The sequence below is a fragment of the Telmatherina bonti genome (assembly GCF_933228915.1).
Source record: "Telmatherina bonti genome assembly, chromosome: 20".
Classification (NCBI taxonomy): Eukaryota; Metazoa; Chordata; class Actinopteri; order Atheriniformes; family Telmatherinidae; genus Telmatherina; species Telmatherina bonti.
Window position 1 is genome coordinate 16,803,616 of NC_136618.1, and position 19,178 is coordinate 16,822,793.

Sequence of the window (19,178 nt, forward strand, 5' to 3'; positions counted from 1 at the left end):
ACAGGTATTCTGGCCCACTCCTCGTTAGCAAACTCCTCCCGTTGTCTCAGGTTTGAATGGATCCTTCTCCAAATGGCACGTGCCACCTCCTTTCACAGATGCTCAACTGGATTTCGAGCAGGGCTAATAGAAAACTCTTAACCATTTTTGGGTGTTTTCAGCTGAGAGTTTTGGGTCATTGTCTTGCTGGTAGACCCATGACGTGCAACGGCAACCAAGCTTTCTGACACTTGGCAGCTCATTTTGCACCACAATGCTTTGATAGTCTTGAGATTTCTATGTACCCAGTACGGATTCAAGACATCCTGCTGCCATTAAGCAGCCCTAGAACATAATCAAGCCTCCCCCACCTGTCTCAGTAGGGACGGTCTTCTTTTCTTGGTGTGCTTCAGTTTTGTGTATGATGTGCTTTGCCAAAAAGCTCCAGTTAAGTCTGATCTGTCCAAAAGACATTCTCCCAGAAGCTGTGCTAAAACGCATTGTGGGAAAGTCCAGTCCGGCTTTTTTACGATTTACTGTCAACAATGACGTTCCCGTTGGTTGTCTCTCACGAAGTCCACTTTGGCTTTAGGGTGCATTCACATCAGGATAGTCCGTTAGACTTGCTTCCATTGGGGACTTGTTTTATGGGGGGTATTATTTTGGACCGAGACTGTGTTCACGCTGCACTTCTCAAATGAATTGGACCTTTTAAAAAACATTACACTCTCCACCAGAGGCAATAAAAATGAAATAGAGCTGCATCGTATTGTAGAGGTCTGGCTGATCAGATCAGAACTTTGACCACATTTTTTCACATTTTCCCTGTGAGCTATTTCTCCCACCCAGAGCCGTCTATTATCCCACACGCATAACTTTTGGTTGTGTTTACCGACGCTGCGGCTAAAGATTGTGCGCTGAACCCACAGTGCATATTGTTTGGTGGTCCACTTTCGTGTGTTTTGTCCACTTTAAATAGACCGAGACCTGCATTTGTAGGCAGACCGAGTCCGCTTCCTTGATTTGTTTTGCGCGTTCACATTTCTCTAAATGAAGCCGACTTTCCAAGCAAACGGACTCAGATTTTAATCTAAAAGGCTGATGTGAATGAGCCCAAACAGGGAGGAATGGTGCGATGTTTTTGGAGGATTTTTTTGGTTCTTTTTGGGTACCTTCTCTCTTGCTATCACTTCAAGGGAAGTGACACATTTGTAGACCTTAAACTTCTGAATAATGTGTGCATCTGCAGTCACAGGAATATCAAGCTGCTTGGATTTAGTCTTGTAGCCTTTACCTTAACATGCTTATCAATGATTTTGTTACGAATCTCCTTCGCATTCTGTGGTCCATGTTCAGCCTGATGTCACACTATGTGACCAGGCAGCACAGTGACTCCTTGTCACCCTTTAAAAAGGGAGACTGACTTACTACAAGTTTGAAGACACACGTCCATATTGTCAAATTTCTTTTCTATAGGTGCCATCATTTTTGTCCAGGTCCATCTTATCGGTTTATTTTTTAAATGATTTTGTTGAATAAAAACTCAAAAGCAATGCAGGTTGTCAAAGGATACTTTTCAGTCAGTTTTCATGTATTATTACATTTGCAAGTTTTAAATGAATTCAATGACCGTTGGAAGTTTTTATTTTATTAACAGGGGTGTGCCAATAATTTTGTCCATGTCTATATGTTGCTGAGAAGTGTGTATCCAAGGCGATGTGAACTTTTGAGGATGGAAATAAGACGCTGTCAGTATTGCACTACTGAGTCGATTTTGCTGCTGAGAAAGGAGCAGTGTTTTTAAGGGCAAACTGGATAGCATTTGAGATGGTATCTCTTTCAACACAGCGTTTTCCTTTCCAAGGCCATAGAGTCCAAGGAGACATCAGTTGAATGTATTTCATTGCAATGTACATGTGAAAGAACCTCAAATGTGGAAGGGTACATTAATGTTTGTTTGTTTTTATTTATTTTCTGACAGCTCTAAAGCTTAGATTTTAATATAAATTGGATTTCATGAGTTTTTTTTGTTTTGGTTTTTACTTTTCTGAAATGACAGCCTAAAAATTCTCACAAGTTCGATAGCTTCTTTTTTTTTCTCATTATCAGTTTTTGTATCACAAACATCAGCATTTGGTTAAAAAGGGTTTAGTTTTATACATGAAGGCTGTAGGTTTTATTTATTTAATTTCTACTAATTTATTTCTTTCTTTAAAAAAGAAAACATTTAAGAGAAATTATTGAAAGAATTTTATTGTCTTTTCTTTATCACCATCAGGATTGGACAACTGTTTAGCTTCATTTCTCCAAGTTAGAAGAACATGCACTGCCACTAATTTTGTTAATAATTCCTTCTGAAAATGCAAGATCTAGCAAATAATCAGTTTTTTAGTTGTATGTGTGATCTTGTAACGTATAGGTAGGAGTTTTTTTTTTACTCATTAATTCAAATGAATTCTTCGCTATTAGGTAGCAGAACTTAATCTTCGACCTCTAATCATAGACAAATTGCACTTTTACGCATTTCAATTGAAGCGTTTGTTTTTGTTCATTCTCATGATGTAGCTCTTATGTGTGAGTGTGTTGTAGATGAAAATTTTCCTTTGTTTTGAGTGCTGACATAAACACCATGCTGCTAACATGGTCTTTTCTCCTGACGTGCTGCAGAAATGTGTATTTAAAATTCACTATATAAAAACTTTGCAATAACTTTTAGACAGGTGGTTCTGGGTTAAAACAGAAAATAGCTTGTATCCTGCTGAGAGTCCCTTAAACAAGACCCCAATTGATAGACTCTGCATTGAAGCAAAATGCTTGCAGTATGAAGTGATACATCGGTGCAACTGAAAAGGAAGTGTATTTTACCGTCTTCCATGTAAATAAGCTGATACAGGACACCTTTGAATCATTTGCAAACAAACTTTCTATAATCTGCACTACAGCTATATGGGATCATCTTGTATTATTTCCATTGGTTGATCCAGTATTAGTTACAATCTGGATTATCCTGCATTTAAGCCTTTGAGTGAGAATAAGAAGGGAATCTTGTCAGAGAGACGAAGTGGAAAGATCAGGAGTATCTGGTACATACAGTAAAATAACATCCACATAATTCATTTATATTGTTATCTGGTGGCTTAGATGTGTCTACTCTGTATAGATTTGTCAGCTGTTTGTTGGGTTGAGTTGTTTGTACATTCCATGTGTTAAGTTCAAGATATGTACGTTAACAACACGTGGCCATTTAACATAGGTTTGAGGGAATTAAGTACATGTACAGGATAGTAGCAGCTGTCATATACTTCTGAAGTTATGCATGAGCAATATTCAAAATGCTGGACTTTGCTTTTATTTACAGGGTGAATCACACATCTAACACTTGTACTATTTTATGTAGTATTTTCAGTTAAAGTCATAAACAAAGTATCATAGAAAACCTGCCAACTATCTTTGTAACCGTGTACTTAATTTGGAAAATAAATGCATCTCTTGCATGACTTCTGTGGTGCTTTGACTTTCCTGTGTTTACATTTTTCCTGGTGTTTCCTTCCTCTGCCAAATGCTGTCATACAAATTAGTTCATTGCCTCGCCTACATACCATAATAAAGAAATCTGATGATCTTTAGTTCTTTTTTTTGACACATTCACAGCAGGCATTGCAGCAAGCTGAGGTCTTGCCAAAAACCCATTCCCTAAATGCTGTTTTCCACTGGTTAAGTAGAACCTATACTTTTCCATCTTTGATCCATCTTTGATCACTGCCCTATCCCAGGTGGAGTCGAACGTAAAGCAAGTGAAAGCTGGGATACACAGCCCGTAGAGTGGTTCAACCTGACTCTCATGTTATATATTAATGTATATGTTTGGCATACTGTCAACTTGGCCTGGGGTCTAGGGACACGAGCCCCCTCCATCATAACAAGAGGCCTCTCCACAGGGTCAGCTGCTGGCCCTAAAGGGGCCCACTCACCCATGACTTAATGCCCCTGGGCTCCTTTGTCCTTTAGGCTGTTGGTTTTACAGGCCCATTCACTCAATTGCCCCTCAAAATGGAGGGAGGCAAGGGACATGATGACCTGCCTTATGAATTAGCAGCAGTGCGCGTGCATGCAAACAATGTTCATTTAAACACATGGGCACCACAAGCACGCTATGTCCACTCAATCAATCTGTCCTGTCTTTGCTTTTATTCATGGATAAGAAAGCCTTTTGTTCCTGAGTGACCGATACATTGAGTTGAAAGATGCCAGGAACCTTTTGCCTCTTTGTTGGTTATTGGCTGCAACCTGATGTTTCCTGTATCATTTTAGGGATGTAACACTAAACTGTAGTGGTCTATTGACACATGCTATAAATATGCTTGTTTTTCTAACAAAAAGTAGACTCTTCTTACTGAAGATGTATTATATCAACATTTTACAGCCTTTACTCCATTCTCTGTACCTCAGATGAATGAGTCTGCAAGGATTAGACCAAATAAAGTGTGTGCTCATTTTTATTGCTACTTACTAAAGACACGAAACAGCGCCTGCAGGCATATGCCAAAAACCTACCCGGCCTTCCTTCTCCAAGCACACACTCCCACACACACGGTTTGCCTTTGTGTATGCTAGACAGCAGATGGCAACCCATTATAGGGCTGACGGCGCAGTCATCTGGTAGGCACCCCATTACACCTCCTCCTCCCCATCTAACCTCCCCCACCCCAAAGAAGACACCTAACACAACGCAGCAGGGATGTGATCTTTTTGGCGGGAGAATACACAGCCCTGAAAAATGTGTGTGCGCGCGTGGTAGTGTGTGTTAAAATTGGATGCTGGCCTTTCCGTCCTAAATAGGTCACTGTTTCCACTGCCGCATGTGTCAGCCCCTGTGAGGCAGGTCAGGCTCACATTTTTTCACATTTGCCATGCCTTGCAGCACCATCCGTACATGGCGTCCTTAAACTTACATGGAAGTTTTACCTGCACTTCATGTGGTTTTATCTAAGAAGTGGAAAAGGAAGCAAACAATGTGTGTTCACATACAAATACCCGGAAATTTATAAAAGAAAGTTGAAATATTTATTTTCTGCTCAGTCCTTTGTAATATTGTTCAACGGTCAAATTTCAGGGGTACACACAAGATATTCTCCTGAGCTTTCCACAAGAGTGAAAGTCACAAACCAGTTATGTTTAAGTAACAGACAGGCTCACTTTGTTCACAAATCAGTGTTCTCAGAGGACCAAGTGGAGCCGTCTCCCTTTGTAACAGTTACACCCTTTCCTGAACAAGTCTTGCCTCCCAATCACTGGCCCCAGAGTGACTGCCTCCTACTGCCTTCATAACAAAGGATTATACAACAGTGAATATCAAATAGCCGAAGGAGGAGTGTTTCCCTCTGGATGTCAAGGCCAAAGTTAGGACTGGATTTGCTGTTTGCATGCACTGTGACTAGAAGGAGGCAACCTAAAGAGATGCAGCCACTGGGGCATGATGGGAGGCACAACAGATGATGACATGCAACTTCTGAGAGCTGCTTTGGTGTTGCCTGGACAACTGGCTCTATCCCTCCTTTTAGTGAAGCTTTAGGCAGGCCTCAATCACACTTTCCTTTGCCCCAGAGAGGGTTTTTTTTGTCCTCCTGGATTGTTAATAGAAGGGGAGGCCCAAAATGTTCTAAGGAAAATGAACAGGAGTTTATGTGTGGAAGCAAATAAACAAATCAAAGCCAGGAAGGAATGCTTTTTTTTTATCATCATCAGAATAACTTATATACAACCACATATATACAGTATATACAAGAATTATGGTAAAGAAACAAACATAAATAACATTTCTCACATGGAACAGAATCAACACTATAAAAAAAGATGCATTTGACAGTCAAGTTGAATAAAGATTGTTTCATTGGGTGATACTGCTGCTGTGTTGCACATATAGTTGCTGTAATTGCATATAAAGCTTATGTCTGGCTTTTGATAGCACAGAGAGTAACATTTAACAACACCTCCTCATTAGTGATGTCACAGCATGAGTTGTTCATCAGATGCAACATGCAGAAGGACTTCTGGGACATTTCTTACTGGGATATTTATATTCAGCATTTTAAACTCTTTGCTTACGCCTTATAACATAGCGACGTCAAAAGCACCTGATGCGCGTAAGTCCAGGACATCTATATAGTCAAGACGTATATTTAGGTTTCATAAACTAAGCTCCTTACCCACCTAATCCCCAGCGCTGCGCCAAGAAAGTGGACTCTGCTCAGTGGCCCAGCACAAGGAAAAGGGCTTCTTAGTCACCCTCGAAGGCCCCATTGGTGGCTCCCTGGCATTCGCTCTTTTTCCGGCACTTGAACAAGATCCTGTGGAGCAAACTTGGAGATCTGTGTGTCTGAGGGTGGGAGGCCGCAGGCGGGGGAAGAGCGTTCTGGGGCCTTTGCGCTAGGAAGGGGCCCTCAGGCTCAACCTGGCCCTCGTCCAACCCCACTCCTCCCCCTCCTCTGCTCCCTCTCTTGAAAGCCTGTAGAATGTGTCCACTGGGGGACAAAGAGGAAATAACAAACACAAAGGCCCTGTTTATTCCTTATGACCTGAATTCCACTGCTGGATGACAAGACAGGCACAGTGCTGTACCGGGTGCTGTACAGGGCGTGTTTGTGTACACACAGTGAAATATGATCAACATGAAAAAGTATTTGTTTATGTCCCTTACTCTCTCACAAACATAATTAATCCCTTGCATTTGTTAGCATTGATTACTATGGTATGTTAAACATCAGATAACAATAATTCAACTACAATATTATTTAATATATCTGTTTTTAAAGAATTTACAAAATTTCCCTTTAGTCCTTTTATGGCTCTAATGAGATGCAATGCAGTAAGAGGGGATTGGCTTGTATGCATATGTGTATGTGTGTGTGTGTGTGTGTGTGTGTGTGTGTGTGTGTGTGTGTTTCAGGGGCTTGATAATCAGAGTGCTTTGTTATCTAATGAGGAACGAGAGGGGCCACCTGCTGGAGGTGGAGGGGGTTTGGTGGGATGGGATTTGGAGATGGGGGGATGTGAGGAACATCTGCCGGATGCTGTGCATGTATCTGTGATGTGCAGGCTTGAGGGGGGGGTGCATGCATTTATTAATAGTCGTTTCTGTTTATACTTACTTTCCATATTTAATGCGCTCACTGTCCCCAGCAGGAGTCCTGAGAGATAAACTCCTTCGTCGGCCTTTTGGAGTCACATTTGCCTGTAAATGCACACAAAATGCATTCGGATTAAAAAATAGCTCACTGATGTCCTGAGATAATCTGTAAACTCCCTTTGATGCTTTCTTCTGTGTGTTCTACTACTTTTTCTCTTCCTTTGATCGTAGTCTGTGTAATGGTCTGATTTCGTTTTCTGCAAACATCAGCTAAACACGTAAATGGATATGTGCTGCTCAGTTTAAAGACTGAATATCTTCATCTGCCAGATATTTATATTTGACATAAATAATGTTGGTATAAACAAGTGTTAAGTTAAAAACCTTTCTGGCATTTCTTCTAATAATAGTGTTTGAAGGTTTACAAAAATAGCATGGAGTTCTGCACAAAGTGACCTAGAATCTAATATTTTTAGACAAGTTGTATAAATAGGAAATATTTCAACAAAGACAAATCAAAACAGAAATCTGTGGGTGGAAAAATCAAGTGGAAATCTTGGTCCAGCAGATTCAAATTTAATACAGTCTGTCTGTTTTATTTTTGTCTTATTTATAACTCCAATTTCAATTTTACTTTTATTTATTCATCTATTAAAGAACACAGTTGATCAATCTCTGACCTTCACAACAAATTTGAGGAAGTGGATCAGGGTACCAAAAAAAACCCTAAAACAACATTCTGATCATCTTACAAAGTAATGAGTTTTGACTCCACCAAAGCATTGTCAAAAAGACAATGACCAACAGAGATTAAAGGACATTTCTCCCTCCATAAGCCCCCAGTGGTCCATTTCCAACCCTATTGTGAAGGATACTTCAAAAAGTCCAGAACTCCTTATAGATCACCCTTAAAATTTAATGGAAACGAAGTCAGATTAAAACATTCTCAGAAAAAATTTACAAAAATCTGTGCAGTGTTTTTTATGTAAATTTGTTAACAAACAACCAGAAACATTAAAGAGGGGAAAAACATAACATCCTTGGCAGTGGTAACATTAATAAGACCACCAGGAATGTTTGCAGACCAGACCTTACTAGTTGCTGGCATCTTTTCTTATTATCTTTTCAGCAATGACTGAACAGTGAAGCCAAACAACTGAACTTCTACAAGGTGTTTATTTCTCACCCACTTTTGTTGTGAGAAATGACATTTTTCTATCCCCCAATTAACATACTGTACCATGTGGCACCAGTAGCTCTGCTCTAACTGCACCTTACCATTCTTTTATGGACCAACAAATGAAAGAAGCTTCTTTTATTTTAGACATAAACAAAAAAAAAGTACAGCTCACTGTATCGGCCTGACCCAAACAGTAGCTCTCAGTGGAAATAAGAGTATGATGGTCTGTGAGGTCTTTTACATTGACTGGTGTCAATCCGCAAGTCACAAAAAACATTACTGCCCTTCTGCAACTGGCTAAAGATTTGCTCAAGTCTCCTCAACAGCTTGTTGTCAGTGTTGTGCAAGCATGCTGATCCAGTAATCTAGTTCAGAGGTGCTGCATCAGGAAACATCTGAAACTTGCCGAACAACGACCCCTTTGTTTTTTCACAGTCTGTAAATATAAAGTATTTAGTCTTACTTGGTTCAGTGGATTAGCTTTATCTACTTCTAAAAACTCAAATAATATCCCCCAAACAGAGATACTGTATGTTGAAAATGATGTGTTTAAGCAGAACAAGGAGAACGGTGGAGCTGCTCTCAGAGTGAGCAGCAGCAGCTCTGTCCTTTCATACTGCATTACTAAGCACATTCAGACAGCCAACCAACCTGGCTCAACTCCATCACACATGAAGCGGGGAAGTAGCCCTGCTGCCCATCCTGCAGCCGCCCAAACCACCTCTCCTCCTCATGTTTGGACAGCACCAGGATGACGTCACCTGGAGAAAGCTCCAGCTCATCTGGCCAGTGGGGCTTATATCTGTGAACTACTACCATCTAATGGACAGAAAAATAGCTACAGTCATTTCTTGCCAGGGATTATGTATCGGGAATTATCAGATGCAATTATGAATTTGACCCTAAACTTAAATGAGCTGTTGCCTGTTTCATTGTCCTCTGTTTTTTAATGATCTAAGACCTTGTTTTCCTTCTACAGAAGAGACTGTAGATGGAGAGGATTGCATGTCCAGATTTAGAGATTAAGTGCTGTGGAATATAAACCCTAAATCTGGGTCTACTCCTCATTATCTGTCTTCTAAACGTGTCCCAGTTTGTTTGTCAGAGTAATAAGATCAATTAAATTTATGATAATACAGCAGGAAGTTAACTGATTTTTAAAAACATCAATGTTTCACTCAAATCAATATTCAGAATATTTAGAACATGTGTATATATATATATATATATATATATATATATATATATATATATATATATATATATATATATATATATATATATATATATATATATATATACATATATATATATATATATATACATATATATATATATATATATATATATATATATATATATATATATATATATATATATATATATATATATATATATATATATATATATAGTATAGTATAGTATAGTATGGTATAGTATTTATTTTTTATAAAACTCTTTTTTTTCTTAAGATAAACATCAGGCTAAATAAACAAACCACATTTTTGAAAGATGAAAGTTTTACATGAAGAATGATCTAAGACTTGCCTTTTCAGCTTCTGCTCTGTAGCGATATCTTGCTGCATGACCATTGCAAAGGAGAATGAATCAGCAAAATAAGGTTAGTATTAAGATCTCCCATGACTGTAAATACACATGACAACACTTTAATAGAAGTGGACATGCTAATGCACCCCAGCAGCTGCAGCTTTCAGTAAATAACCAAACCACAAGGAGAGAAATCAAAGCATTAGCTCACATTGTCTTCGCTCTCACTAACAATGCAAATTATGTCACGCTAAACAGCACTTCACTGCAGATATGATTTCACTCACCTTGTGGAGCAAGGACAGTGGTGAAGACTTCAAAGTGCTCACTGCTGTGCATGTAGATGTGCTGCATGATGAAGATCTGACACTTGCACACTGACAGAGGCTCCTGCGATCTCTTTGCACTTCCTTAAAATAAATGCAGCTGACTAATCCACTGCAGCACTGACTCTTGCTGGACATCCTTCCCAGAATACAACACACACAAGCATGCACTGCAAAACTGAGATCTCAATTTGGGATGGAAAGTGTACGAAAATAAACAGACTTTATTTGTTTTAAAGATCAAATACCACATAATAAAATACCTGTTTTCAATTTGTTAGTTCAGCAGTGGGATAAAAAGTTAAGAGTTCATTAGTAGGCAACCTGTCTTCATGATGACATCTATTGTTCTTTGACCATCTGGTCATGTTGCAGGAGAGGTTTAGAGGCTGCTGCCACAGCTTGCTCTGACATGAATGACAATTCATAATTTTATCTCATCAAGGAGGCTTGATTGATTTAGAGTTATTGACTGTGGCCCACTTTCCAGTAGCCTGGTTAAGCAGGGACAAAGATGAATAAGCTTTGGACGTGGTGGCGAACTGCTCAGCAGATGGTGATTGAAACACCACCACCTCCCCTCTCTTGCTATGCTGTGATGGAGCTTGGCTTGTAGTAGCAATTAAAAAGCATCCATCAGTTACACAAGAGCAGTCACTCAGCCGCACTGTCACATCTGAAGCGAATACGCTGGCAAAAATAAGAAATGGCTGTTAGAACAAGGTGCAGAGTGATTTTATCAGCTTTATTTCTATTGGAAAATGTAGATTTTCAGTTTTTCAGATAAAGTGCAAGCAGGAAGTGAAATCCTGTCAGGATCATTCAAGTGATCAGAGCAACAAGTATCTTTGTGTGGAAACAGAAAAAGGAAGCACCTGTACATGGATGAAACAGCTAATTAACCTCATTAACCGTTGCTGCAGAAGATCTGCAAAATATCATTCCTCTTAGCTGTAAGAAAGCTTCCTTTAAAATCAGCCATATGTGCATACCTGCAGAAAGTGAAATGCAAACAGCTAAAGAGCGTGGCATTCACTTTTATGTTTTATTGGTGTACGTTGTGTGAAAACACACTGGAGGTACAAATCTTGGCTTTGTGAAGTATGCGTTACACTTCTTACTGCTCCTAATTCAGTGTGATGCCTTCAGTCGAGACACAAAGACCAAAGCAAAGCCCTTACGTAACCAAAAACCCCAGCTAAACCTCTTAGAAAAAAAAAACTCAGTCTAATGCTCACTTCTAGGAATAGGAAAATGGTAGCATAATTAGCAGCTCAGAGTTTAAGCATTTAACAATAACCCAAGCTAGGACCGGTTTGGAAAAATTATGCATGGCGCTTTAAAAAAAAGTTAAGACTTCAAAGCATCGGCTGCTACCTGGGCTGCATTAAAAATGGATTTGATGCTATGCTAAACCGGTGGGGAGGGTGGGTGCATTAGAACAGAGCTGGATAACAAGAGAAGACATACATGTTAGATATATGACTGTGAGGGATAAAACCCTGTAGGCAATGCTGCAGCAATGATCATATCTTGAGTAATTGGCGTTTAGATTTATTGGGGTTTTATTAAAAACTATATGGATGCAAATCCCAACACCTCTCATCTCCTGAAAATATCAGCAAACCCACAATAAATGACTGGGGTGATTTTAATCACCATGACCTGTGAAATTAATCAGAAATATATAAATGTTACATGGTGCAAAATAAAAAAGCAAATTATTGAGAGAAATTGTTTATGTTTAAAGTATGCTGCTGATTAAATGGCACAACCCACAAACAGGAGACATGTACTTTTCTTTAAATGCACTTTTATACATTGGTTAGATGCCAGGACACAGATTTCACTCACTCCCTTCATGAAGTTACAGATTTAATGTAACAAAATTTAAATCTTGAAATATCTTCCCTTGCATCAGTCGCTTTGGGTTTCTTAGTGTACAAACTAGCAGCGCCTACATTTTATGACGCTTCCAAGTTGCCTGACGTTGTGCATCATTGGTTACTTAGATTTATTGCAGAAGACAGATTTATAGATTATCAATATATTTTCTGTAGGAAGGCCATCATGAGTATGCAGAAGGATCAACATGTTTTCTGTCATTTACAACTAAAATCCACAGTGGAGTCCTCTAAAATTAGTGGACAGCACACATATCAGGTGTATAATTAAAATCTACCCATGAGTTTCTCCTAATGTATTAGAAAGATATTAATCAGGAGCAGGTTCAAGCGGGAGCTTTGTAATGAACAGCCTATTGTAATAGTTCAGTTATTTCTTACAGCAAGCTGACTCTCAGAACCAAATAATCAGACTGGTCTGAGTGGCAGAGTTGGCAACATAACACTAAAATGAGACAAACTCTAGCATCAGCTTGCATCAAGAGTCAGGAAGGATGAGTGTATGTAGCACTTTCTTTGTAAGCATTAAGCTTTTTTTTTAAAAATCACATCATTAAATATGTGGGGTGAGTCAACACAAGCTGTGATGAAGTTAAATCCAGTCTTATGTGATGATTAATTGCGTTACTTATTGTAGTCGGTCTGAAAAAAATTATTTAAAAAATGGTTAAAAATGTCAATACTTGTTCATTCAACAGCTACTGTCAAATCAATTCAGCCAACCAAATTAAGCAAATAAAGGTAAATCAATGTATTTGGGAAGATGGTGGCCTTATGAAAATTCATTCATTCATTTTCCAGACTGCTTAGTCTGATTAAGGATCGCGGGGAAGTTGAAGCCTATCCCAGCAATCATTGGGCGAGACGCAGGGTACAACCTGGACAGGTGACCAGTCCATCAGAGGGCAGCCTAATGAAAATACCGTACATACAGCAGAGATAGAACTGCTTCATGCTGGAAGCCATAGCTGTGTAGCCATGTCAAAGGGGAAGCTGTTTTATTTTAGTAGTCGTTTATATACAATTACAGGTAGAAACTGTGGAACTATACTGTTTAAACAATTTTAGTTAATTTCTACTGTAACTAAAAAAGCACATTTTTTAAAATACTTTTGTCTTGGATTAAAACCATAATTCAAGGTGGATTCTTCCAAACCCACTAATGTTTGTATTCATTTGTCACTTTGCATAGTTCCAAAAAACCTTCAAGAAGTGCTAGTTACACCTATGGCCATGTTTATTATGCATTTATGACATAAAATACGTGAAAATGTATTTTTTACTTAGGAAAACAGTTGTGTACCATATATTTATTACTGTTTACAACATTCGGCGTGCAAACAAATAAAACTAAGATGTTTCTGCAATTGTGCATCTAATACATTTAGAAGTTTTTTTAAAAAAAAAGTTGTGTATAATATCTCTTATATATTAAAAGATTCAGACTGAGCTGTTATGACTTATGTTGGTGTAATTGAAAAGGAAAACCAAAAATAAAAAAAAACAGCTTTGACTTCTGATGAAATACTTTAACGTTTTTCTTTAATCAGGCCTCTGTGATGCTGGCATCATCTTACAGTTCAGTTCATTTGCATAACCAGGAGCAGTCACTCAGATGTCACAACATCACTCCTGACAGTCACAATCTTGTACAAGAAATTACCAGTCCAACTCTCCTTGGGACATCAGAGTCCTCAGTGCTTTCCAGGTTTGCCTCTCTTCCCTCCTCCTCCAGGTCTGCCTTTCTGCCCCCCTCCTCCAGCTTTACCTCCTTTTCCTTTACCTTTGCCCTTCCCTGGCATGTTGCCTTTACGTCCCTTCTTTCCTCCCTTGCTGCGTTTAGCTGCAGCCTCCTCTCTGTCCTCCTCTCTCATCTGTTTATTCACTGCCTTGGTGATATCTAATTTGGGCGTCTTGCTGCCAATGGTCTGGAGAAGTTCCAGCTGCTTCTGCTTCTCGCTTGAGAAGTCCCCGATGAGCGGCTGAAATTTCCTCTTCTTGCCGGTGTTTTTGGGCGGCTTCTCTTTGGACAGACTCTCCTGAAACCTCCCGACAGATGCTGTGGAGGTTTTGGCCACACTAACAGCTCTAGCCAGCTCGTCTTTAGATTGCTGGGCTTTGGGAAGCAGGCCCACACCGGGAGCTTTGCCTTTCTGCGTCCTGGCAATGTTTTTCAGCCTATTCAGCTCGTTTTTGGCCACTCTCTCCTTCTTGGCTTTAACGCGTTTGGCGAACTGATCCTCATTCGGGTCTGCGTTTTCTGGCACCTCAATCAGCCAGTCTTTCGTGTCATCTTTGGCTCTTTTGTAGCCCCAGCGCCTCCGCCATTCCTTTGCAGTTTCATCCCAAACCAGGTTGGTTTTCTTCTTCTTCTGTATGCCTTTTAGCTTGGCGAACTGCTCCCATTTAGTTGGAGGTCTAGGCTTGGGAGGAGGTTTCTCTCTGGGCAGTCGCGTCGAGGGATCCGGTAGTTTGGCTACTATCGCCTCCTCGACTCTTTCTGTGGGCTGCTTCCATATTTCGTTAATAAGAAGCTGCGTGTTGTCACGAGCTAGCGACCTTAAGAAATCCTCCTTCTTTTTGCCCCTGAAGTCCCGGGACTCGATGCGATTTTTGTCACAGGCGAGCAGGTTCCCGATATCAAAGTCCAGCTCCAACTCCTTCTGGACGGATATACTTTTCAGTTTTTCAGCCTCTTCTTTCTCAGCTTTAGCTAACAACTCTTCCACAGTGCATGCTGCCATGTTTGTATCTCGTGTAGCGTATGTAGCTCCCACATGTGAATCAGAAACACGCTGTGATCTAGTTCCGGGTCATAGATCGCAAAGGGATGTTCCACCTGTGGCCACAAGAGGGCGATGTTGCTTCACTGCTTCAGATACAGGGACACGAAAAGTTCCAGCACTTACATGAATGAAACAGATATAATGAAACATTATGTCTGCACCTACAGACTAGAAGTCTCTGTAAAGGACAATTGAACTTCAACATCTTAGAACTTCATCCCAGTTTGAAGCTATTCTGAAGGACCTGGAAATGAACTCTAACCTTGTTTTTAACCTTATATAATGCTTTTTACTGTTTTAATTGTCTTGGGTGTGTTGTGATTTTGCCTCTTGGCCAGGACTCCCTTGGAAAAGAGATCTTTGGATCTCAACAGGACTTTCCCGGATGGTTAAATTAAAAAAAAAAAAAAAGAAAGAAAAAAGAAAAGCAAAGAAAAAATACATCATTGCAAATATTCATTTAACATGATCCTAATGGAAAAAAATCGCCAGCTTATTAATTCATTCATTATCCTAACCGCTTAGTCCAATGAAGGGTCGCGGGGAAGCTGGAGCCTATACCAGTCCATCGAAGGGCTCACCAGCTTATATGTTTATTATAATATAGTACCGTAAATCTGCATAGACATATGTGCATCATTGTACAAAAGTGTTAAAAGTGTCATAACTCAAAAAGACAAACCAAAGAGACTTTACATTAGTATGACAACTTTTGCCTGTAGGGGGCAGGATAAAGATTCTTGTTCCTATCAACGAGGCCAGCTTGAGACAAGATGATATCAATGTTGCCATCTGTTCCACTGCCATTAAGGACTCCTTACAGATATTCATTATGTCTCATACTGTAAGCTGCATGCTGAATCAATGACCTGTTTGTGGAGCTTGTGGAGACACGTGTTAATTATTGGTGAAAGCGGAACAATGTTTTCACTTGAGCAGATAATCCCTAATGACTCCGTCTCACTGGTTCAGAATAAAATTCAGAGTAATATCAGTTTCCTGTTACAACAGTGATATTGGTTGGTGATAACAGTCAATAACTGTGGTTTCCTCCAAGATCATTGATCTAAATGAGGTTTGCGTGTAACACACAGAGATATAAGATGCTTCATCCTGTCTTCTGCTTAGAAATCCTTGTGTTTTTCTTATGTATCATATGTGTCAAGTTAAAGCCTGGATTAAATTAATTTAATCTTTATGATTTTTTTTCTTATTTCTTGTGCTACGCTGCAGTATGTGATGAAAAGAATAAAAATGAAAATGTTGAGAAATGGCAGTGTTTGTAAAATATGATAACAATTTTGGCGATTAAGACCATGAATTCTAATGGTATACATCAGATAGACAAGAAGCTCATCATCATCATCATTATCAGTCATTGTTTCATGGACGTGATTTTTTTCAAGATTCATGTTCAGCATATGGCCATGTTGGTAATTCTTGAGCCAAAAGTGGACATATTTGAAGAATGTTTATGGAGCTGGAAAGTGATGCTGAAAACAAATGAGCTAATTTAAACATGAGTATTAATATTAAATCATGGAATTGTTTTCATGAGACCTCAAACTCAACGATTACAAGGAACCATTCTCCATGATGACACTGTAATGACTCATTGAGAAAATAAATCTACTTTATATTTCATGAGAGAAGTTGATGGTTTTGAATGGAAGTCTGTTAAATCCATAAACGTTTGCATTAATAACAGTATCAGCAGATGTTCATCTTTTTATCTTTTTTTTTTTTACCATATCGATATTGGTGTGATAAGTAAAACTGAGCCAGTTTTCTAGGCCAGTATATAGGCTGTTTTCCGGCTGTTTGTGTGTGTATTATGCAGTACAGCATCGTGGGGTATTTAACTGAAGAAACATTATTCTTGATGTGGTTATTTTTCACAGTGCCAAAAGACATACTGGAAAAGCCAGTATGCAATACATGAAAAGTTGAAGTAATGCAAGGAGGATGTTGCATCAAATCATTTAATGCCACCAATTTGATATGTCATCTGAAGATGTACCATCCAGAAGTTACAAACAATGGTGGGAAGCTAATGCTGCATGCTGCTAATGCTAACTTTAATTTAGTACAGAATTAGATAATCTTAACCTAATAAAGGGAACAATTAAACAACCCAATGTAACTCCAAGCCAACCACACTTTTGTGAAATTGAACTGTCCACTTAGGAAGCAACACTGACTGACAATCAATTCCACATGCTGTTGTACAAATGGAATAGACAACAGATGGAAATTATAGGCAATTGGCAAGACACACCCAATAAAGGAACGGTTCTGCAGGTGGTGACCACAGACCACTTCTCAGTTCCGATGCTTTCTGTCTGATGGTTTGGTCACTTTTGAATGCTGGCGGTGCTTTCACTGTAGTGGTAGCATGAGACGGAGTTTACAACCCACACAGGTGGCTCAGGTAGTGCAGCTCATCCAGGATGGCACATCAATGCCAGCTGTGGCAAGAAGGTGTGCTGTATCTGTCAGCGTAGTGTCCAGAGCATGGAGGTGCTACTAGGAGACAGGCCAGTACATCAGGAGATGTGGAGGAGGCTGTGAGAGGGTAACAACCCAGCAGCAGGACCGCTGACTCCTTCTATGTGCAAGGAGGAACAGGAGGAGCACTGCCAGATCTGTGCTAAATGAGCTCCAGCAGGCCACAAATGTGTCTGCTCTAACAGTCAGAAACAGACTCCATGAGGGTGGTATGATGGCCTGACAGGTGCTTACAGCCCAACACCATGCAGGACGTTTGGCATTTGCCTGAGAACACCAAGATTGGCAAATTTGCCACTGGCGCCCTCTGCTCTTTACAGATGAGAGCAGGTTCACACTGAGCACATGTGACAGACGCGACAGAATCTTGAGACGCCATGGAGAACGTTCTGCTGCCTGCAACATCCTCCAGCATGACCAGTTTGGCAGTGGGTCAGTAATGGTGTGGGGTGGCATTTCTTTGGAGGACTGCACAGCCCTCCATGTGCTCACCAGAGGTAGCCTGACTGCCATTAGGTACTGAGATGAGATCCTCAGATCGCTTGTGGGATCATATGCTGGTGCAGTTGGCCCTGTGTTCCTCCTAATGCAAGACAATGCCAGACCTCATGGGGCTGGGGTGTGTCAGCAGTTCCTGCAACGTGAAGGCATCGATGCTATGGACTGGTCCGCCCGTTCCCCAGACCTGCATCCAGCTGAGCACATCTGGGACATCATGTCTTGCTCCATCCACCAATGCCAAGTTGCACCACAGACTGTCCAGGAGTTGGTGAATGCTCCAGTCCAGGTCTGGGAGGAGATCCCTCAGGAGGACATACGCCGCCTCATCAGGAGCATGCCCAGGCGTTGTAGGGATGTCATACAGGTATGCAGAGGCCACACACACTACTTAGCCTCATTTTGACTTGTTTCGAAGACATTACATTAAAGTTGGATCAGCCTGTAGTGTGTTCTTCCACTTTCATTTTGAGTATAACTCCAAATCCAGACCTCCATGGGTTGATACATTTGATTTTCATTGATAATTTTGTGTGATTTTGTTGTGAACACATTCAACTATGGAAAGAACAAAGTATTTAATAAAAATATTTCATTAATTCAGATCTACAACGTGTTCCCTTAATTTCTTTTGAGCAGTGTGTATATTTGTATGAAGTATTCGGAAGGAAGTTATGAAAAACGTCTGGATTAGTTTAGAAAATATCTCAAATAATATTGTTGGTAGAGCAAATGGAAAAAGAACACATCTCATTGGTAAAGTACTGCAGTGCTGAAATATTTTCAGCTGGCAAGAAGTTAATTGACCTTAACTAATGGTGAAAGTCAGCTGCAGCGAGTCCATCCGGCCATCACAAAATCTGAATATTTAAAACAGGCCTCAGCCTGGGGCCAAACAACGTGGAAGGATAGTGATGAATCATTTTCCTTGAGGAAGAAAAAGTGGATGGAAGAAATTCCTGGTTGAACTCAATCTTAGCTCACTTAAACAACTGGTGAATAAAACTGAAAAATTACGGGCAGAAACGTTAATTTTTTATTGTGAAAATCAGAGAAAATCTACATAGCGAGGAGAAGACCTATATGGCAATGTTAACTAAAGAGCTGCAAAACCGCAAAAAACACATTTATTAGTCAGGATGATTGGAAAAAAGCTCCAGGTTACTGAGGAGCATTAATTCTGAACTCTGGAGCAATGTATAAGGATAATATTGCCGGATTAGTCCAGATTTATCCTGTTTACCCAAATGATGAGCATGACCAAGACTGCACCCCTCATGCCTTGTGTGTTTTATACAAGTCCAGCGGTGCAACATTATTTCC

The 19,178-nt window shown here is 39.9% G+C and overlaps 2 protein-coding genes across 2 annotated transcripts; both read right to left on the minus strand.

Moving 5' to 3' along the window:
- Positions 1–6,256: 6,256 nt before the first annotated feature.
- On the minus strand, positions 6,257–10,187 carry LOC306770913 (vexin; the record flags this gene model as incomplete). The annotated part of the gene is made up of 5 exons (XM_079259933.1): positions 6,257–6,500; positions 7,128–7,210; positions 8,937–9,104; positions 9,834–9,865; positions 10,121–10,187. 5 exons carry the CDS (start codon positions 10,185–10,187, stop codon positions 6,257–6,259), a joined length of 594 nt encoding a protein of 197 aa, XP_079116059.1.
- Positions 10,188–13,055: 2,868 nt separating this feature from the next.
- rrs1 (ribosome biogenesis regulator 1 homolog) lies at positions 13,056–14,830 on the minus strand. Its single transcript, XM_079259566.1, has one exon. The coding sequence runs from the start codon at positions 14,805–14,807 to the stop codon at positions 13,758–13,760; it is 1,050 nt and encodes a 349-aa protein (XP_079115692.1). The 5' UTR covers positions 14,808–14,830; the 3' UTR covers positions 13,056–13,757.
- Positions 14,831–19,178: the final 4,348 nt, after the last annotated feature.

Excerpts from the sequence above, each read along its gene's own strand:
- rrs1 (XM_079259566.1), bottom strand. The coding sequence starts at position 14,807 with ATGGCAGCATGCACTGTGGAAGAGTTGTTAGCTAAAGCTGAGAAAGAA.